This window comes from Vanellus vanellus, assembly GCF_965231255.1.
Source record: "Vanellus vanellus genome assembly, chromosome: 1".
Taxonomy (NCBI): Eukaryota; Metazoa; Chordata; class Aves; order Charadriiformes; family Charadriidae; genus Vanellus; species Vanellus vanellus.
Genome location: NC_138905.1, coordinates 198,835,117 through 198,857,829, shown reverse-complemented (window position 1 = coordinate 198,857,829; position 22,713 = coordinate 198,835,117). Strand labels below are relative to the sequence as shown.

General features: G+C 43.5%; 1 protein-coding gene across 1 annotated transcript in view; it reads left to right on the top strand.

Annotated features, from left to right (window-relative positions):
- Positions 1-22,713, top strand: part of MTUS2 (microtubule associated scaffold protein 2) — a gene marked incomplete at both ends in the record, with an annotated part of 203,770 nt that overhangs the window by 107,773 nt on the left and 73,284 nt on the right. Inside the window, one exon of the mRNA XM_082497202.1 lies at positions 16,212-16,373. Coding sequence (XP_082353328.1) covers positions 16,212-16,373 — 162 coding nt within the window. The remainder of the gene's footprint in view (positions 1-16,211; positions 16,374-22,713) is intronic.

Below are 22,713 nucleotides of genomic sequence, written 5' to 3'. Positions count from 1 at the left end.
TTTTCCCATAACCACATGGCCCAGGAATTTAAGAGAAACACCAAGGGTATGTGGTGGGCCTGTCAGATTGTGCCATCGCGGAGGAGAAGGAAACTCTGCAGAGCCAGCAAAGCAACATGGAGGAGTCTCCAAGGCAGATCTGCCACTTACACTCCCCTGAGGGCTCTGCCATTCGTTAGCAGTGCTAAGAGCTATCCAGCTCCTTGTCAAGAGCACAGGGGCTTTGGAGACCTTTTCCTGCTCAACTGATGTACTACGGAAATCACTTGAATTACAATTTTGCGGTAGACAAGGCTCTGGTTTAATATTTCTGCAGTTGTACAATACACGCACAGTTAATTAAATGTGCCTGCAATACAAAAGGATGTTCTTTGTGTTGGTATAAAGCACTACAGATCATACTTCTGGCTGTACTTTATGCCTCCTTAAAATAATTCGACCCCTTCACACTCACTCATCCCCCACCCCACTCCCCACATACACATACCCTTTCTTGATCCTGTTAATAATTTCAGGTACCTTAAAAAAATTTACCGGGATTTGGAATTGTACAAAATGAGAAGCTCTCCTACTTCAATAACCCGTGTACTAAATGTATGATTAAAAAGCTTTCATTTAAGTAGTCCCTTCTAAGTCTTAACTACAGGACGAGTCATACAGAGGTGAAATTAATAGGATATTTCTGATTAATCCTGCAGTTTAGTTTCCACATGCCAGAGATGGGCAAGTCAATTTATCTTCAAAGGTTCTAATTAAGAAAAGGAGCAATGGCAATGGTACAGGTAATTACACCTCTTTGTAACATCAGAAACTCGCTTTTTAAAAGCGATGGATTTAGAAACATGATCTTATAAATACAGACTTTTTGCTAAACAAAGTAACCTCTTCCCTCCCCAGTCTAAGCCCCAAATCCAACCCAGTACCCAAAACCTTAAAAGACCATGGCCTGGAAGCACTAAATTGTCCCAGTGGGTCCTCATGGATTTGGCTGTGCAGAACACATGAAGAGTCACAATTCACAACCATTATTTCAGTTCTACTTTCTAGATTTAATTCTACTTTCTATTTCATCACCTAATTTGAAATTACCTGAGTCCTTCACATCCTGGCCATGGCCTCTGTAGGCAGGGATCCTCAGGGTTTCCAACTCTGGTGTGTATTGCTGAAACCAAGCAAAACCAAAGGAGGACATCCCACTTGTTTTTAAATAGCATTGCTTGGGTGCTTTATGGCTAAGTATAGTTTATGGCAAAGCTTCAACACTTTTGGTATTCAGATTTGTGTAGAGCCTGGTAATTACTTTTAAACAGCCATCTCCAAGGGGCATTGCATGTCCTCTTGATGGAGGTGGAATGGCCTTGCAGGAACATGGGGTCAGTCAAACCAAACAGTGTTAGATGTCCCAGCCAGGCCAGGCGCAAGACGGCCCAGTTTACACAGCCATGTTCTCCTCTTGTGAAGCTTGTCCCTTCAGAGAGGATGCTGCGTTACGCCCTGCTCCATGGGACAATTAGCAGATATTGTAAGCAGAGGCTGTTGGAAAGGATGTGGGAGATCTGCCCTTGGCCCTTAGGGGTGTCTGGGTGGTACGTGCTCACCCTTCCCCTTTCCTCCTGACTGGACGCACAACTGCGGTGTGGCAGAGGCAAACACATAGCAACAGAATGTGTCTTTTGAACTACTGAATATTTTTCCTGGGCACCTACAATGAATCAAACTTTGTTATCTGTAGGACATGCGCAGCTTTCAAGCCATACACAGCTCATATAGTTTTGTTTGCCACATAAAGACTAGGTGGGACGTGCATCTTCCATTGGCATCATTGGAAGGCCTTGCTTGAGGACAATTTGGTGTATCCATTTAAATACCATTTCATTGGCTTCCTGAGTGGTTTCCTGAGTGCGGTTGGAAAAGGATGATGATATACATCCTTATTTCATTACAAACCATGAGCCTGCTCTCCTACTGAATCTGAAGTTTTGAAAAATATTTTTTTTTTCCCAAATAAGAGATCTTCTATGTTGTATGACTAGTGCTTGATTGTCTGCGCCTGTCAATGTCCTAACAAGTTAACTCACAGTCATGACTAAAGCACCATCCAAGTTATTTGCAGAAAGGCCTTTAAGTATTGTTCTGACACAAAAAAGTAATGATGCTCCACTTAGGAGTGTTGACAGGGGGTGGATTTGCTGGCTTAAAAAAGAAGAATCATAAAATTGCTGGGACCGAATGCTTGTTGGAATAGACCAGAGGGGTCTTTTATGTACAAACGTGGTTTTTTAGAATGTAATTTCCTTTATCAAGTTTACCTGTCATTTTAGAAACAGTGTCAGTGTCCAATCCTAAAAAAAGGTTTTGCCTGCATGTCACAGTATTATATATGTCAAAATGGATGTTGCAGTCATGGGTCCAGCCTGGCAGCAACATCCTCACTGACACAGAAGACCAGGAACGGATTACTGACCTTTTTATAACTTGCATAATTTCAATCCAAGCAACCAGTGCTAGTCCAGGAACTTAGGATATTATTGCCAGTGCCCCCGGACATATTCATTAGCCTCTTGACACACAAATCACCTCTGGCACCTTGAAATATTTTCAGTTCAGCAGCCTTTGATTTCAGAGTGACTATAATATCTGTATAAAAGTAGCAGATACCACGATGTAATGTGCTGACATGGCATAACATGGCTCCTGCCCACAAACACCCCTTGCTCGGAGACGACTCCCAGATGCCAGGCTGCGTGGCAAGAGCACTGGGGCGCTGCGGTCGGACGAGGAATTTCACACCTGGCTTCCCAGGCTGTGTTTGCTCTCTGAAGTGTAGATTTCCATTTTATGAGTAATCAGACTGGTATCTTTCGTATTTACAAATGCAGGAAGGAATATACAGGTAGACTATAAATGATGTTATAGTACCATCATTTATATTACAACTGTCTGAGCAAGTAGTGGTGTATAGTCCTTATTTCGAGCCTGGCATTGGAAATTGGGGTTCTTTGTTTATTTTTCCCCTTTCATAGAGTCATAGAATAGCCCAGGTTGGAAGGAACCTTGAAAGATCATTTGTTCCAACCTTTTGTGGGAAAGGGAGCCTAGATGAGATTATCTAGCACCCTGTCCAATCACATCTTGAAAACCTCCAGCAATGGGGACTCTACCATATCCCTGGGAAGGTTTTTCCAGTGATTGATTGTTCTCACTGTAAAAAGGTTCTTTCTTCTGTTGAGATGAAATGTCTCCCAGTGCAGCTTGTACCCTTGCCCCTTGTCTTTTCCATGTGGCTCCTTGTGAAGAGAGAGCCTTCATCCTCTTTGTAGGAGCCCTTTAAGTACTGGAATAGTGTGATGTGGTCCCCCTGAGCCTTCTCTTCTCCAGGGAGGAGACCTAACTCCTTCAGTCTTTTTTCATAGGGCAGTTTCTCCAGCCCTTTGATCATCTTCATGGCTCTCCTGTGGACAGTCTCCGGTTTGTCCGTGTCTTTTTTGAATTGTGGGGACCAAAACTGGAGGTGGTACTGCATAGCTCACCTTTATATACTCAAATTTTTTTACATGAAGTGCAACTCCACTTCTTCTTCTTCCTTTCCTATCTTTCTGAAAGAGTTTGTAGCCATCCATTGCAATCTTCTAGTCATGTGAATTTTGCCACCAAGTGTGGTGGCTCTTGAAGTCCTGATTGATCTTGCCCAGGTTTTGCTTAACTGTGTCACTGGTGCCCGTGTGGAAAAGTAGGGGATAGTACTCTGCTTTTAACCAGTTGTGGCAGTTTCCCAGATCTTGGCTCCTGGCAAGCAGCAAACTTCTCTTGACTATATCAGGCCAGCAGATGGATGCCTCGATGTCTGTCAGCAGAGAGTCACCCACTACTAGCACTCACCTCTTTCTTTTGCAGTTTTTAGTATGTGGTGATGGTGTGGTTTCTCCCTGTGACTCTTGCTCCTTGGTTTTGTCTCCTGCCAGATGCCCGAGAGGTGATTGCACACCTTGCTCGTGGTGCTCCTGGTGGCTGCCACTCCCTAGGGGACGAGTGTATGTGGCTTCACCGTTCCACTCTGGGCTCTGCCATTATAACCCTGGGGAAATCACTTCTGCATGCTCCAATTAAATGGCCTTACATTTTATTACTTATCAGTAGCATGTATTGTAGTGAAGAGAAGCTACTCACTTGGATACTTCTACTACCAGTCCATCGAATTCAAATAGGAAGGGGGGAAAAAAACTGTAAAAGGATCAAATGAAAAAAATGTTTAATACTTTATGAAGCAGAAAAGTTAAATAATTTGTTCTATAAAGGCACTGTCAGGTTTTAAGAACCTACCTCCTCTATTTGACATCTCTGGGTTTCAACAGAATTTTGATTTTATATACTTTTAAGAGCTTTCCTTTTGTGAAATAAATGCAATTAAACATCCGTTCCCTGCAAAATATTATGGTTTAGATTATTTCAGTTCATAGAAATATAATCATAGCTAAAATATTTTGTAAAGCTTATTTAACTGGGTCACTGGGTCACAGCATTTAGTATTGCTGATTGTAAAATTAGCTTGTTGTAAAATAACTGAATTTTCCTCAAAATAATCTACTAAAGGTACTGGTTTTAGTAAACATGAGATGAGGAAAATTTTTAACAGGTCACATTGAAAATTTATGCTTACTCTCTATGGATAATGGCATTTATAATAGACACCTGTTTTGCTTGTTTGCTGTTTTCTCTCTCCAGGTATTTTTGAATTGCAGTTTTACTTCCAGAGTCCTCATAACTGGCAATATTTATTAAAACAAAACTTAGTCGGATCAAACTTATTAAGATGTTTTGTGAGGAAAACATCATTTAACCAGCAGAATTCTACAAGTCAAGCTTATTTTCACAATGTTTAAAGACAGTACACCCAGTGAATGTGGAAAAATAAAGCTTTCCACTGAAACATGTTTCCTGACTGTTGAAACTCTGGACTAAACAACAATTTTTATCAGATTTTTATTTTGCTAAAGATTTTTTTCTGTATGACATCTAAAATAGCCACAAAGCACTAATCTAGACAGGAGCCAGCACAGAGCAGCACAGTGCGCATTGTACATTACTTACAAAGGATTTTGTGAAAGTTAACTGGGAAAAGCAGGTTCTCATATGCTATACAGAAATAAATATGTGACATTTCTCAAAAAGTCCATACCACCAGTAGGAAAATTTCCAGTAGGAAAATTCAAACAGATCAAAAAAGTTGGAAACCTCTAATGGTCCTGCAACTCTCAGTTGCACTTATCCTCACTGTAGGAGATACACTGTGGGAGAAGGGGCAGGAGTATGTTCCCACTGTGGAAACTCTTGCTGTTGTAGGCATGGGGAGTGGTAAACGTGTTTTACACATCACTTTCTAAAAGATGCAGGAGTGACTCTTTGAGAATTAGGCAGCTTCTTGGACATGAGTGATGAGAGCTCCCTGCCTCTTTCCTTGTCTGCTGGTGGCTCAACTCCAGCAGGACAGATAGTTGCACCTGCTGGGTCTGATGTCCTTCAGACGTGTGGGAGAAGGAGGCTCAGGTGATGCCCCAGTCAGCCAGGCTAACCCGAGCTATTCTATAAAAGATGGGCAAATTTTTTTCACGAACAACATGTTTTCCAAGAGGATGAATGTGATCTGAGCACAGCGAATGGCTGCTCTGAACAGTTTAGATTCCTCCCTGTCTGTCTCCAAAGCACAGTGCAGCTTTGTGACAAGCACCACCTTTCTCCTCCAACCCAAGCACTGCTCAGCATTCGTGGGAGGTTCTGCTCAGCTGCTTGCATCCTTCATACTCTGAAATGGAGACATCTGTTGGTTTGAAACTCCTTCAGGGCTCGGATGGTGATTAAGAATAAGTAGTGTGAGTTGAATTTGAATGTGAAATGAAATAGGAGTTAGGTTCCTAAGCAGCTTTGAGGATCTGTGCCTGAGCTCATAAAATGCAATTAATTAGTGACTAACTGGAGACTCTCTAGGGCTCTTCCATGCTTGAAGTTTCAGTATGACACCTCCCCTCCTTAGCCCATATTGCATGCTTTGAAGTCTTCATTATGCCAGGGAAGGAGGCAGACACATTTACTTTAATCTAGCATAATTCCACATAAACTGTAGCACGCACGTTGTTGTGGCTTGGCAGGGAGGAGTAAGACTGAACGCTACCAGACCTTAACCACTGACAATTGTTAGGACATTGCTTAACCTCTCCTAGTCTGGTGAGCTGTGGCATCCAGTATGGATTGCTAAAGCTGATGGAAATTCATTAACACCATTGGAACATCATTAACAGTTTTACCAAGGGTTATATCCCTTTAAGTGTCCAAATATCGCACTCCAAGCCAGTGCTAAAGCAAATGAGAAGCAGCAATTTCAGGAAAGAGGCATTTGTTGATGATATAATGCTATAAGTGTCAACAGATGTCATTCCTTATAATAAGGCATGTGGCTCTAATTTGGCACTTCTTGCCATCAAGAGGAACTTCTTGCAGAGTTCATGTCACTTCTAATCCTATCTTTCATGGCTGCCTGTGCCCTGTTAAAACTGGCATGCCAATTCAGAAGTAGGCAGGGTGCCATTAGAGCAGATGGTCATGAGTACAAGTCGTGTTACAAAACTGGTGTTCCTAGAAATGTGGATGCTGGGACTGAAGCGCTACCCAGGAACATCAAAATCTTCCTACCCAGGAAAATTCCTCCCAAGTAGGTTGATACGTGCCATTAATGCCTTAGTGCTAGTAGAAAATGGATGTTATCTGTATCCTCTTTCTGGGTGTTCTAACTTTTCGGCAACCACTGGTGATCCCAGGGGCCATTCTGGCAGCTGAGAGCATTGGAACATAGATGTGTCCTTGGCAAAAATGCCGTCGATGCTCCTTGTTACTTTGACAGCTCTACAGTGCCTGGGAATTGTTGCAGTGGGGAGGACTACTCCGCTGGGCAACAAGGGGGAGAAGTGCATTCATCCATCTCCTCGTAAGACGGTGTATGAGTGCCAGACAAATGCCTGAAGTAAAACTGTGCTCCTGTTTTACTTCATGTGCTTTTTGCGTAATATAGAGAGTAGCGTTTTTCCTAAAGCACTCATCCTAAGTCAAACTTGGCTTGCACTGAAGACAACACTTCAGTTCCACTCACTGGGATCAAATACAGGATTTCTTACAAAATCAGCCTTTGATAACAGTTCATTTCAGTAAATTTACTGAACACGGGATTTTAAAAAATCTGTTGCTTGGATATAGCTGCTTATTTTCTCTCCCAAAATGAACCTGCTGAGAGGAATTTTAATGTTTAACTGATATGTAATATGTTATTCTTAACTCGTGTCAGCAGGTAGAGCTTCCAAAAGCACTATGAATACTTGCTTGCCTTCAAGTGTACCTCAGGTGTTAAGAACCAGCCCTTCCTACAACTAATTGATAGGCTTCAGTAATCATACAATAAAATCAAGTTACTCTGATGTGATTTGTTAGAAATCTTAATCCTTATGTCTAGGAGAAGCTTAGAGCAGTTATGTTTCTCTCAGTTAGAGAAACAAACACTTCCCCAGTATGTAGCCCTACTGCCTCGGCTCCTCAGAGTACCACACAAGACACTTCAGCAGAGTGTTCATGACGTAGGATGTTTCTTGTCACTGTGGTCAAGCTGTGCATTGAAGGAGGAAAGTCCACAGGAAGATTTGGTCATGAATGACCTTTGACAGTTCAGCTCCAAGTTGCGCCAAGAGGTGGCCCTTTCAGAAGGTGGAGACACAGCGATGTTTCGGGCCCATTTTAAAATGTCTGCATAGTCCAGGCATCTATGGCAAGATTCCAATACCCTTATGTTACCCTTTCTTACAAGCATTATGGTTGATCAGCAAAATACTATGCTGTCTTCACTCTATACCCTATGGGGCTTTAATTAGCCAGGGCTACAAACGAGCTCAGCTAGCCAAGCAGCTGTACAATCCACCAGTGGTAGGCAAAGCGACCACCAACATCCGGTGAAACTTTTTTACATAATGAAATGCTCATCTTGCCTCATGGGGTTGTAACATTTCACAAGAGCCCAAATAAAATGTGTTATGTGATTCCAAAATGTGGCATAGCCAGCAAGTTGTCTGCAACTCCCACTAACACATACAGAAATTTTACTTTGCGGTGAAATTTTCACCTTGCCCAACGCGGCTTGTAACGGTTCAGTAGGGAGCAGCATGTAACTCCACTCAAGTAAGAAATCCATTTATCTGGATCCTAAAATGTGTACTTTAATTGGTGAGGTGAGATGAATAAGTTAGTATTGACACAAGGAGGTGCATCAGCATAAGGCTGTATTTCTACTATCTATTATATATGAAGGACACTGAAGATGAGTCTGTGCCACAAAAATTAATCTAGATTTCAAAAACTCCAAGTCATCAAAACCAGTAAATACACATAAAGGAAGGACCTTCAATTCCATGTGAATATATAGAATTAGATTATCAGTTTTGTTTGTTTATACTGAGTGTCACAAAGCTTGACTGTTTCTTCAACATTGTTGCATACTGGCATCTATAGGGTTTGGGCCACACAAATCAGTGCAGAAATATGAAAAATTGTTCTTTTGCCATCTGTCCCATGAAGAATTGTAGATATTTATGGTGGAAGAACAAAATTAAGGATAAATATTTATTCATGCAAATATAACTTTTATCTGACTAACTTAAGTCAAAATAATTCTTTTCCCGATTTGCCTTCCATCAGCATTACAAACAGCAGACTCTACAAATACAGTTGATTAATGGAGGTGGGGCTAAATTTTGCGAAATATTTAGGTTCAAATTGCAACCTGGCTAAAACTAAAACTAGAGCCAAATTGTCGGAGCCAAATGAGGAATATACAATTGAGTTACCAAAACACGACAAATTATTACATGTCAGCAGGGCCTCATGCATTGTCCATGGTCATGCAGTAACACTTGTCAAAGGCAAAACATCTCAACTTCTCTTACATCTGCTTCACTGCAGGTGAGGCTAAGCTGAATGACCTCCTTTGCCACCAGCTGTGAGCATACACAGCTATCTGGCCAAAGCCATTCCACAGCAGGTGTTATAGGAGAAAGGTGCTTGGCTTTAGGGCTGGTGGGCAGGGGGAGAAAGATGGACGTGCAGCAAACTCTTACGGATATAAGTGGTAGTCTACAAAAGTCATGACTGATTACATAGTGCTCGTTAATCATCAATGATGGCTCCAGATTCCCTTCCTGGTGATAAATGGGCTGTCTCAGAGGTAGTCATCTGCAGTGCAGAGACCCAAAGCCATCTAAAGCTCAAAGAGTTGGCTCCTGTGCTGACAGGTGCTGCGGATTTGGCTTCTTGGCGGATGTTATTAGGCTGAAAATTCAGGTTTCTGTTTTGGGTGCCAAGACTTCAGAAAAATCAGGTTTTATAAAGGCGTGTGGGCATGCACAGACCTCCTCTAAAATAAATATGTTAAGGACAGTCATTGCTAAAACACTTTCGTCTGAGCTAAAAAAATGCGATGAGAAAAAGTACTTTGAGGTAAGCAAGCTAGGTTTGAGCATTGTGTGAACACCAATCCATATGCCTCTTATCGTTGTGGGCAGAAAAGAAAGCTGTCACCAGCTTGTCCCTGACCTCTTGCACGTTTGGCCTTGTGTGTCAGGAAATACGAGGCACTGGCTGTCATCAAATACAAAAAAAACCAAATTAGCCAGATACAGTACTCTTGTCTGCTATCATAAAATTGTAATAGTGTGGTAACCCCTAAGGACTAATGACCACACAGTACCACTTGGTCAATAGCATTGCTTCAGCTGCAGCTGCAGTACATTCAATTGTGTTTCTTGGTAATTACACTGTGAAACATTACATTGAAATATACTGCGTTGGACTTTAAAACAGTAACCCTTAAAATAGTGAAATAAAAAGCTCAGATGGCTGTGTATCTTGTAATAAATCTATAAAAATTAATTACCACTTTACAGGTAAAAATCAGAACTAAAGAGTGGACATTAATTAAAGGATGGGCAAATGTTCCAATTTAGTGAAAAGTCTGTCTAGTTTAGGTACTTCCCTGATCAGATCATTACCCATGGCAGTCATTTTAAGTTTCATTTTGTGCTTATATTTGTGCTTAAAAACTGGGACACAGAAGTGCCACCTAGTAAAACCCAAAGGAATAATACATCCCAATGTTTTGCAAGTGAAAAAAGTCCTTCCAGCCTCATTCATCGTCACCTTTTCCTGCTCGCCTTCTCACTTTGTCTCTGCTATTCCCTTGCTGTGTGAGTTTGGAAAGCAGCTCAACCCCTTCCATTTTTGTAAAGCTCTCTGAGTTCTGTGACTGGGAAGTGCTTTAGAAATGCTAATTGGGCTCGCTGCTGCAACAACTAGCCATACCTTCATTGCCATTAAGCTTGGTGTCAAGTAGTGTCTAAGGGTCTTTAAGAAGGAAAGGGCCTGCTGTTCCCCTGGGTAAATGTTTGTGCCTCAGTGAACATTCCGGATTCCAGCTTGTTCCCAGGGTCTCGGGTGTGATTACAGCTGTGGGGGGGAGCTAACGGCTCCAAGCCCGCTGCCAGCGCAGAGGATGTTTGACCTACTATGAAGAGCGGGAAACTCACTGTTTCGATAGGCCTCACATAGCAGCCCACGAGACAGGGAGCTGCAGAAGCAGCTGAACGCCTGCTTTAGTACTCTTTTGGGGTCTGTTTCTCAGCAAAACAGAGACCCGTAGGTCTTGTCAGACGAGCTGTTTTTCCAGAAAGGACACAAGTTCTCCAACAGAAGGAGACTTTATTGCCCTTCAGTGCCAGCAGGGAAATCTGTGGCTGTGGGACTCCAGAGCGCAGCCCTTCCTATCGCTGTCTCCTCTCAGATCAAGACCTGCCATACAACATGGCTTAATTAATTCCTCATCAAATGCAGAATTCCCTCCATCCATGCTCCTGCTGGCTTTACAGTTGTATGCAATATCATACCATATTTCCATCCTTTTTTATAAATTCCGTAAATAATTTCAGAAAAGGAACATATAGAAGAAGCACAAACTCCCAGTGACACATACAAGAGAGCCTTCCTCTTCCAAGGGTGAGGAGCCCCTGAAAGCAAGCTGCTGCCAGGCAGGGCCAGATGGTGAAGAGCATGGTGGCAGATGCAGAGAGAGGGTGGCTCAAGCCATGTGGGAGCCAGTGGGATTTCGGTCATGGTTTTCTTTGAACACGCAGCCTACAATATGTTGCCGGCTTTTGCATGTCTTTACTGGCATAACAGTGTAGGGGATGAGTGGGTGCACCTGGGACTCTCCAAAGTAATTGCAAGTCTTCAAACACCGTTTTTTTGTTCCCTGTATTTTTTTTTTCACCAGCAGAAGAGTAGAATTCTTTGGGGCTCATAGTAAGGAGGTGATAAAAGTGAGGCTAAAGGCCTTTAGCTCCAGCGGATCATTAATAGTCTGTTAAATACTCTACTGCAAAGTCAGCAGTGCTGCTCGTCATAGAGCACAGTCTGCAAAAGTACAGGGCATTTTATGTAGGAGCACCCAAATGACTTGCCAGGTGCTTCAAAGGCAAGCTAGGAAGTCTCCCCTGGTTTAGATAAAATGCAAAAGTAGAGGAGTAGGAGGGAAGAGGTACAATACAACAGAGAATGTGATCACCTGGAAACTGCTCACACGCTGCACATCTGCTGTTTCTGTACAGGCTTTTACTGAAAAATAAGAACTGGTGTTCTGGGAGGGCAGATGCTACTGACTCACCCACTGCAGATAATAGTGGAAAGCATTATCTCATGATGGAGTGACAAGTACCATCTGGTGAATGATCTTTCTGATATTCCTTCAAGAAGTAAATTCCTCCAAGTAAATGAAAACCTTTATTTTCCTCTTAGGTCATGAGGAATATGCATTTTCCTGGATCTTAAATTTCATTTCTTCTTTGAATGTTATTTGAAAAGGAAAGTGGAATCCAGCACAATGTGTAGCAAGGTGAAGCTCATCTTGCCCTGCTCCTGGGGAACTAGATGCTGCCTTAGTGATATCCATGGAAGCAGCAAACATTTGCCTTTTGGGGCATATTATAAATGCAATGGTTGTACCCCACTGTCTCTTCCTGAACTCTGTCTCTGAGTGAACAGCAAAGTGGGAGATATTGACTTTGTCTCAGCAAATCCTGGATATATTGATATTGCTGTTGTGGTGAGTTGACCTCGGCTGGCTGTCAGACACCCACCCAGCTGCTCTCTCACTACCCCTCCTCAACAGGATGGGGAAGAGAAGAAAATGAAAACGCTCATGGGTAGAGATAGACGGGGAGATCACTTAGCAATTACTGTCATAGGTGAAACAGACTTGACTTGGGGAAAATTATTTAATATATTTCCAATTCAAATAGAGTTGAATGGTGAGAAACAAAGACAAAAAAAACTAAACCAACTTAACCCCACCCCTTTTTCCCAGGCTCAAGTTCACTTCTTCCTTCCCAACTTCTCTACCTCCTCCATCCCTCCTCCATCCCTCCTCCGCACGGGGCAGCGCTATGGGGATGACGAATGGCGGTTGCAGTCATAGAATCATAAAATCATAGAATGGTTTAGGTTGGAAAGGACCTTGAAGATCATCGAGTTCCAACCCCCCTGCCACAGGCAGGGACACCTATCACTAGACCAGGTTGCCCAAGGCCACATCCAGCCTGGCCTTGAACACTTCCAGGGATGGGGCCTCAACAACCTCTCTGGGCAACCTGTTCCAGTGCCTTACCACCCTCAAAGTGAAAAAATTCTTCCTAATGTTTAATCTGAACCTGCCCTCTTCCAGTTTAAAGCCATTCCCCCTCATCCTATCGCTACATGCCCTAGTAAAAAGCCCTTCCCCATGTCTCCTGTAGGCCCCCTTTAGGTACTGGAAGGCCGCAATAAGATCTCCCCGAAGCCTTCTCTTCTCCAGGCTGAACAGCCCCAACTCTTTCAGCCTGTGCTCATAGGAGAGGTGCTCCAGCCCTCGGATCATCCTTGTGTTTCTCCTCTGGCCCCAGTACCAACCCCTGAGGAACACCACTCGTCACTGCTCTCCACTTGGACATTGAGCCATTGACTGCAAATCTTTGAGTGCAACCGTCCAGCCAGTTCTTTATCCACTGAGTGGTCCATTTGTCGAATCCATGTCTCTTCAATTTAGAGACTAGGATATCGTGTGGGACAGTGTCAAACACTTTGCACAAGTCCAAGTAGATGACATCAGTTGGTCTTCCTTTGTCCACTGCCACTGTAACCCCTTCGTAGAAGGCCACTAAATTTGTCAGGTATGACTTGCCCTTGGTGAAGCCATGCTGGCTGTCACCGGTCACCTCCTTGTTTTCTATGTGCCTCAGCAGAGTTTCCAGGAGGATCTGCTCCATGATCTTGCCCGGCACAGAGGTGAGACTAACTGGCCTGTAGTTCCCTGGGTCTTCCTTGTTTCCCTTTTTGAAAATAGGGGTTATGTTTCCCCTTTTCCAGTCAGCAGGAACCTCGCCAGACTGCCACGACTTCTCAAATATGATGGCCAGTGGCTTAGTGACCTCATCTGCTAGCTCCCTCAGGACCCGCGGATGTATCTCATCAGGTCCCATAGACTTGTGCACCTTCAGATTCCTCAGGTGGTCTCGTACTTGATCTTCACCTACAGTCAGTCCATAATAGTTCCTCTCTGCTGCTTCTTCTTCCTCACAGTTTTCTCTGCCCCAGCGTGGGTCCTTCCCACAGGCTGCAGTCCCTCGGGATAAGCCTGCTCCTGCGTGGGCTCTTCTCCAGGGCTCACAGCTCCTGCCAGGCGCCCACTCCTGAAAGGGATCTCCATGGGCTGCAGCTCCCTTCAGGTCGTGTCCACCTGCTCCAGCGCGGGGTCCTCCACAGGCTGCAGTGTGGATTTCTGCTCCACCATGATCCTCTCTGCAAGCCGCAGGGCAATACCCGCTTCACCACCGTCTTCTGAGGCAGGCCACACCTGCGGCCTTCCCACAGACACCCAGTACAGCCACGCAGCTTGACTCCCTAAGTCCACTTCTTATTAAAAGAGGAAAATGACTTTTTTTTTTTTTTCCCGCTTTTTCTGTCTCCTGAAGGTGTTTGTCCAGCCAGGGCACAAGGTGCACAGCCGGCTCTCTCCAGGCATTTCTGATTCAGGGCACCTGGCGAGGCCGTGTTTGTCAGCTTTCCCGCCCACTCATTTCTGTAATTAGCAGACCTCTTATACTGTGTTTTAGACAGTAGAAGTGTTTGTAGCTGGCAGTGCTTCATCTTCAATACTTAGAAAAGCTTTATAATTATTTTTTTTTAATCAGAGGTTAGGTAGCTCACCTGGACACCTCGTTCTGCAACAGGGTTGCTTCTGTTTGGCCAGATTTGTGAGGTAAAATGCTCTTGATACAATACATTTCACAACAGAGAATAAAGGGGTTCCATTAAAGAGCACTTGAACAGCATTTCTCTGCAAATAATAGGAATAATTTCCTCATCAAGGTTGGTGCTTCTACAATTTAAACTTTTAAACAAATAGCCGAGGAAAGAAAAAATTTTCTACAGGTGGTGCTACCCAAACCGACTGGGTGAGCACGTATCTGAGACCGCTTCAGGAGCCACTTCAGGAGCACAGTGCAGATGGACTGAGGTGGACACACGTGTTGTAACATCCCCCTGGCAGCTGGTAGAGGTGTCCTTATGCACATGTGCAGGGGGGACTGGGCCAGGCTGAGCCAGACGTTCTGCTGACGTGACTTTACTGAAGTCAGCAGTGTTTTGTCAGCAGATAAGTCAGTGTGTAATCTTAAATGTTCGTTACACAGGTGAAAAATCCGTGTAGTTTGGATATAAAACAGCGACCTGATGTGCTGAGGAGTTGTTATGTGCACAGCAGTGTAAAGATGACAAATGCTTCACATTTTCCTGTTCCTGCATAGTGTACAGTAGACTGTTTTGTTTAAATCTTTAATGTGGCTTATTATTTGAACGAAGGTCAAAAGTGTTTGTAGAAGTCCATGTATACTACAGATATGTGCTTTAAATCCAGACCTCTATGCAAGCAGCCTTAAAGACACAGCAAAACTTAACACTGTTTTGTCAGAGCGAAAAGGTGTATTCTTACTTTGTCTGAAAAGAGGATTTTCTTTTCCAACCTGCACTTTTTTGCTAGTGGATTTTCAGCAACAAAGGCCAAAAAATCTCTCCTTTACTTGCACACATTTAAGAAGCCTACATCTTATAAATTCTGGAGACTTGGACATGCCAATTATTAAAATAGTGTTATCATTTTCTTGCAGGGAGTACCTAAATAGTATCGTATTGTATCTTTTTAAAATAATGGAAATAAAAACTAGATCCGTTTTCTGAAATCCTGTGTATTTCTTGCCACTATCTCCACTCATTTTTTCAAACAAAATTTTCATCCTTCTGCAAATGTGCAAGTAAAACGTGCTGTTATCTTTTGCTCCTCTTAGACTTTCTACTCAACAGATAAAGAGCACACTTCAACTTTGCCTTTTTCAAATGTGAAGAAAAGATTGATTTCTTTTTATCCACAAGGAGCCGGGGATGTCATTATTCCCTAGATGGCAAACGCAGGAGGAAACCAAACCCATTAGAGGTTTTGAAAGAGGTCAATATAAACTGGAAACCTTGGCAACCTAAGATTCATTATGAGAGTATGATTGAAGTGGGTGTGAGAGTTAAGGCAGATTATTTTGTTATTGTTTTTCATCTTATTATTCAAATGTCTGAGTGTGGTCTGAGGGAAATCCCTCCTGGGTAGGAGGATTCGGTGCCTTGCACCACTGAGACCTGGTATTCCCCCTTACTCTGACAACCAGCAACTCCCAAGCGTTAGGGGGAAGGTGGCTCCTCTAGCAGCTACAAAGCCAAAAACAACTTATCCACCCAGATATTTAGAAATTCCTTGGTTTCTTTGTGAGACTTGCGGCCAGATACCTTTACGGAGCTAGCCCGAAAGTAAGTGTTAAGTTCCTGTTGGAGTCAGACTCCAACAGCTGCCAAGACTTAGTGTTTAAGTAAGTTGCTGGGAACTCGTTATTTCTGCATAACCATTTGTATTGGAGAAAGTCCATGTAACTTAGCCCAAGTTGCAATGAGAATATGTCTTTGTAGATTATAATTGCTGATACAAGCCCAGTCTGAACACCACAGTTTGCATACATTTTTTATGAACTTATAATTACAGCAATTTTGGCCTCCTGCAGGTTCCAGCTTTGGAAATGAAGAGCAAACCACTCCTAAGGCATCCGCACCTTCTAAAGACATCCCCAAGGGTGGCAGCAAGAGCACGACGCAGGTATCGAGCAACATAGCAACTCCACGCAGGAGCTTACTTCCAGCACCAAAAACTGCCGCAGCACCTGCTGGTAAGTGCTCCAAACGTGTACTTGAAACACCATCTGCATTAGGCCAAGAAGTGCAGAAACCTTATTATGATGCTGTTTTACTGCTTACTCGATTAATTTTCGAGCCATTCTTGGGCACATTGCCAATGTACTGATTTGGACTCTATTTGCTGTCATCTCTTTGAAACACAGTCAGCAACACAACTATAGCCTCATTTTGTGAACTGTGTCTGGAGTTGAAGGCATTTCGAGTCCCTAACTACACGTGCCAGAGATTTAGTGTATATATGATTGGTTCTCACCAAACAGCTTTTTGAAAACGTTGCATTGCTTTAGAGACCAAAGCATTCCTTTGAGCAGATAATTTATTGGTAGTTGTGCTTGCAAGGATGAAAATACTGCCCTCTAAGTTTAAGCAGTTTGTGGTGTATTCACTCAGAGAGGGAGAAGGAGGCAAGTAAATAATCCAAAAAGAACTAGCCTTGTTTCCAAATTGTTTTCTTACCTAAGCCCTCCTTCAGCTCAATCCAGCTATTTCCCAAATCAGCCGGCAATAATTTGGAGCATCTCACACAGGAAAGTTTACCATTTTCTGCCAAATGCATTTTTTGTTGAAAAACGTGCATCTCTCCACCATCTCCTGCTCACGCTTGTTTCATGCTGCCCCTTCCCCAGCCTGGCACTTGGACATGGTGTATGAACTCCAGGTTCTCCTTGGCAAGGATGTAGGGGTGTGTCTTTTTGGGTAGGACTCACCACTTCCCGAGAGAATAAGGAGCAGTTCATGCTGCCTGCCCTTGAGGGCTGCTAATGGTGGCCCATCTACCTGCCCACTCAGTGGGGAGAGGTGAGGGTACCCAGGACAGTGAGCATCTATTACACACTCAGCACTGGCAATGTATAGACTCAAGTTTGTGTGTAATGGATTAGTTAGGGCTGTTTATCGTGACTCGCAAGCAGGGTCAACATGATTATTGGTCATAATTATAAGTTTAAAAGCATGGCTGTAGACACCCTCTCCCCTGGTTACAGATGGTGTCTCCTCACCCCAGGTGACTTCAAGTACTTCCCTGCCCACTAGTGGACAATTTTCCCCTACAATTTTCCTCCAGCTCTTGTTTGTCCCATTGCCTTTCTGCCTTTCTGTGGCCCCAGCACTTACCTGCTGCACTGCCATGGCCCTTGGATGTCCATTGGCCAAGATCTGAGAGTCCCCTGAGGAGCCTCATGAAAGACACAGAAGTTCCTCAGGGCCCAAGAGATACTGTTGTAATCACGGCAAGCTCTTGCACACCACAGTCTCTATGTGTCTCCATGTTCATTCCTGCTTTCTCATGCCCTAGGAGATACTCCCAAGTCCCTTAAGGGAAAGGAACATTACTGATCATTTGAAAACAACAGTAATTTTTAAAGCCATAATTGGAGGAACTTACTGGTGAGAAGCCTGTGCCTGAACTGGTCATTGGACTCTTGCATGTGGCTACCAAGGTCAATATTGCATCTTCTAATGTGGAGGAGAAGGAAGAATATGGTTTCAAGATTTATATTGCTGGAAGCTACTTCATGGATCACTAAGACAGCAGGGTGCATGAAGTGTAACAGTATTTTAGTGAGTGAAACATACTCCACCGTTTGTATTACAGCAGTGAAATATGAATTTATTTGACTTAAACAGTACCTGAATTTGTTCCACAGATGATGTAACACAAAATTACTCTCACAGCCAGCATGTTTTTCAGCGAGCTTTTCTGTTGCTAGTAGTAAGCTGGAACCTTGGAGCTGCGAGAACCTGGACATGCCTGAATCTTTCTTTACTCCCGCACTTTTCATGGCTCTGCGTATTTTCTCATAGAAACAACCCCTAGTTCCAATTTCATGAATCTTTCTTTGCTTTTCCACTGCCTTATTGTTTTCCCATTTCTGTTGCCCCCTCTCTCCTAAGATTTTCCTTTAGGTTTGATTTTTAATTTTTAAATGCTTTTCTACTTCTGTCCATAAAATATTTTAGCTTCATATATGCCTGTTTAGAGAGAACATTATGCAGAAAGACAAATCAGAGTTTTTGCACTCAGCATTTTGCTTTAGAGAGACAGTTTGGATAGGCCACTTCATGGTCTTGAGTAAAGGGTTGTGTATGTCTGTACAGAATAGTAAGGATTAAAAAAAGACAGAGCTTCAATAAGAGTATAGAAATTCCATTAAATTCAGATTAGATCTAACAGTTTTGATTCCAAAATAAAGAATTCTGTGTAAGTCACCAGCCTTATCCAATCTGGCTCTTATTCAACAGAGTGTTTCATCTATGTGTAAGTCCCACTGGGTTTGATAACACACACTGGAAATGAAGCTGGGAAAAAAAAATCGGTACGAAATATAAGACAAAGACTACATGTGTTACTAGTTCTGGTCAATCAGTTTCAAGATAGATTAACCTGGTGTGGTGGGTTGACCCTGGCTGGACTCCAGGTGCCCACCAAGCCGCTCTATCGCTCCCCCTCCTCAGCTGGACAGGGGAGAGAAAATACAACAAAAGGCTCGTGGGTTGAGATAAGGACAGGGAGAGATCACTCACCAATTGCTGTCACAGGCAGAACAGACTTGACTTGGGGAAAATTATTTTAATTTATTACCAATCAAATCAGAGTAGGGTAATTACACCTTCCCCCCACCCCTCCCTTCTTCCTGGGCTCAATTTCACTCCTGATTTTCTCTACTTCCTCCCCCTGAGCGGCACATGGGGATAGGGAATGGGGGTTCACCAGTCAGTTCATCACGTTGTCCCTGCTGCTCCTTCCTCCTCACTCTCTTCCCCTGCTCCAGCGTGGGGTCCCACCCACAGGAGACAGTCCTCCATGAACTTCTCCAACATGAGTCCTTCCCATGGGGTCACACGCCCTGCCAGCAAACCTGCTCCAGTGTGGCCTCCTCTCTCCACGGTTCCACAGGTCCTGCCAGGAGCCTGCTCCAACATGGGCTCCCACAGGTTCACAGCCTCCCTCCTTCAGGCATCCACCCATTCCAGCATGGGGTCCCTTACAGGCTACAGGTGGATATCTACTCCACCGTTAACCTCCGTGGGCTGCAGGGGGACAGCCTGCTTCACCGTGGTCTTCACCACAGGCTGCAGGGGAATCTCTGCTCCAGCACTGTTTCTCTCACATATTTTCATTTCTCTCTCCCAGCTGCTGTCACACAGCAGTTTTTTCCTCCTTCTTCAATATGTTATCACAGAGGCCATACCACCATTGGCTCAGCTTTGCCCAGGTCCGTTTTGGAGCCGGCTGGCATTGGCTCTATTGGACACGGGGGGAAGCTTCTGGCATCTTCGCACAGAAGCCACCCCTGTAGCCACCCCACTACCAAAATCTTGCCACGCAAACCCAATACACATGGTTAATTTAACACTTGCAGAAAAGGATTTACTACTATAATCAGTGGCTTGGAGCATCTGGCAGGGAAGATGAAGCTGCAGCCGTTTGCATTATGTAGTCCAGCTAAGTGAAAGGAAGGAGGATGTGGTCTTTTGTCCAACACAGTCAGGACTGACTGTCTCAATATTAGAAAACTGTTTACTTCCATCATCTGCACTCACTAATTGGGGAACGGACCAATCTATGGATAAAAGGTGGTACTATTTTTTTGTTACCTTTTCAAGTTTTATTTCATTTTTTCCCCCTTTTTTTTGAGCTTCCTTTCCTCTCTTCTGGTCTCTAACTAGACTATGTCATTTGAGGCCACAGTAGATTTGATTAGTATCAGATTTGCCCCTAGATATCTCCAGCAAAAGCCTTTCTTTTCCAGCTAGTGGCATTGGCATAATAAGCTTTAAAGGGCTATTTTAGTTTTCTGTAGAGGAGCCTTTCTGGCCTCTGGGGTTCTTTTGTCACAGACAAGAAGACTGTTAGAAATCCTGAGTCTTCTACTACTTGTGCAGTCTCACACGAGTGACTCCTTGCCAGGGAAAGTTCAGTATTGGGGCACTGCAATGAGCTGGAACCGTGATGCTTGATATGCCATCATGTCAATGTGGACGTGCAAAATCTAGCATAGGCAGAACTAATTGATTGGTTCAGGCTGTCACCTCTGAGTTTGCACAGGTTCCAAATCTCAGACCCACACAGGAGAGCAGAAATTACAACTTAATGCAAAACAATATTGATCAAGCAGTAGGTTTCCAGAAAGAGGATAATCATAGAATCATAGTGTTTGAAATCACATCAGGACATAAGCACTGAAGGGGAAAAGAATTACTGAGGCTGGTGGAAAGCTAAAGTTGACTTTTAATTTGGGTTTTTTAATTTATGAAATGATTTAATCTATGAAATGAAAGACTATTTTTTTGCTGAATTTTACTATCTCTGGAGACAAAGCTGAAAAATGAAAGTCCATACAGAATTTGGATCATTATGAGAAATTCTGCCATTTTTTTCCTTCCAAACAACCTTCATTTCCTCATTGTCCTGAGGTTGTCAGTAGATGTTTTCTATGGCATTCGGCAGTCTTGGCATAGTTTCCTTCAGAGCGTTTGTTATTGTCTTTGCATGACCCTCCAGTAACCTTGGGTATGTCTGATTCCAGGGGGGCACACAAATCACAGAGTCACACACAGGATCACAGAATGTCCTAAATTGGAAAATACCTCTAAGATCATCTAGTCCAATCATTAACCTAACACTGACAAGCCCACCGCTAAACCATGTCCCTAAGCACTGTATCTACATGACCCTTAAATACCTCCAGGGATGGGGACTCCACCACTGCCCTGGGTAACGCATTCCAATGCCTGATGACCCTTTCAATAAAGAAATTCTTCCTAATATCCAATCTAAACTTCCCTTGGCGCAACTTGAAGCCATTTCCTCTTGTTCTATCACCTGTTACTTGACAGAATGTGTCGACTCCCACCTCTCTGCAACCTCCTTTCAGCTCTTTGCTCGTGCTTCAAGCTGGCCATAAATGGAGTTGTGGGTTGAGAGCCATAAAGAGCTGTTAATGCCATGCTGTGTCTGAGTTAATAAGCCCAGTGGAGACAGAGCAGTATAGTTTCTGGATCGGATTTACTTCCCTCCAGGCTGCGTAGAGTGTGGTGTTCAGTCCTTGTGTCTGTGGGCCCATACAGGTGTGCCCTATGCAGGGAGTGCAGTGCTCAGGCTCGCACTGGAGAGCAGTCAGTTTGGTTCTTCCCATTGCAAGGCCATTAGTCTAACTCTGCTGTTGTTTCCTAAGCTTTGTTGCAGCCAGGAAACTGCAGAACAGGAGGCAGGTTGCAATCCAGCAGCCCACCATGGCCTTTCCATGCCAGGGATGTGATGGGGATTGTCCATACGCTTGCTTATGCAAGCTGCAGTAGCAGAGATCCAGGAGGAATACTGCCGCAAGGTGTTAGATCCATCACAACTGGAAAAGAGTTGAAAGTACTCTTACCCATTCTGGAGGTCAGGGGCTCCTGTCACCTGCCCAGCCTCCTCCCAGCAAGGCACCTCTGTTCGTACCAGCAAAGACTGGATGCAGCAGTGTGTGGAGCCCGTTGCCAGCACCTCACTGAGTGGGAAGACTCAGTCAGGTGAGGCAAAACTTGCCTGTTTTATTCTGGAAGGAAACTAAACATATAAATTTGGGGTGCCTGGCTGTCTTTATTATGCAAACAGTCAGACACAGATCCTGAACAGGGTCAGCTGGCAAGTTTGGGAAGCTGCTGTTATTATACACAACTGACAGAAGCAAAAAAACCAAACCCAACGTTAGTCCAATGCTCTGGTTTATTTTTTATATGAGCCAAGGTAGAAGCAAATGTATCTGTGGTCAAGTCATGATTTATTTTTTTTTTATTAGAACAGTGTTATCATTCCTCACAATGCTAAGTATCTGATGGAAGCAAAGGCTGAAATAAATCAAAGCAAAGATAAAGACAAGGGATTTTAGCAGGTCTAATCCTGCCTCTCTTGCAATAATATATGAATGCGGTCTGTAGATCCCAATGTGATAGGGAGCCCTATAGAATGTAAAATCTTCTGTTTAAGTATCCTTTCGACAGTTTTGCACATCTTTTAAATGACGACGCACAAAACCATCTTTTTAAAATTGAACTCTTTATTAAATCAGAAGGAAGATGCTACAGATCAAATGAAGCAAGTGGAGAAAGGTCAGTGAAGTGTTCATATTGCTTTGGGCTTTCTGATCCCAGGCAAACAAAGGCATCTAACAAAAGCCCTTTAAAATTGTGTCAGATGATACCATATTTTAAATATGACAGAGAAAGTGCATGGTCTCCAAAAGGATGCCCCGCAGCAGATGATAGAGGATGTAAAGGTTGAAAGTCGGCATGTACAGACACTGTAAAAGGTCTGCTTGTAGTGCTGCT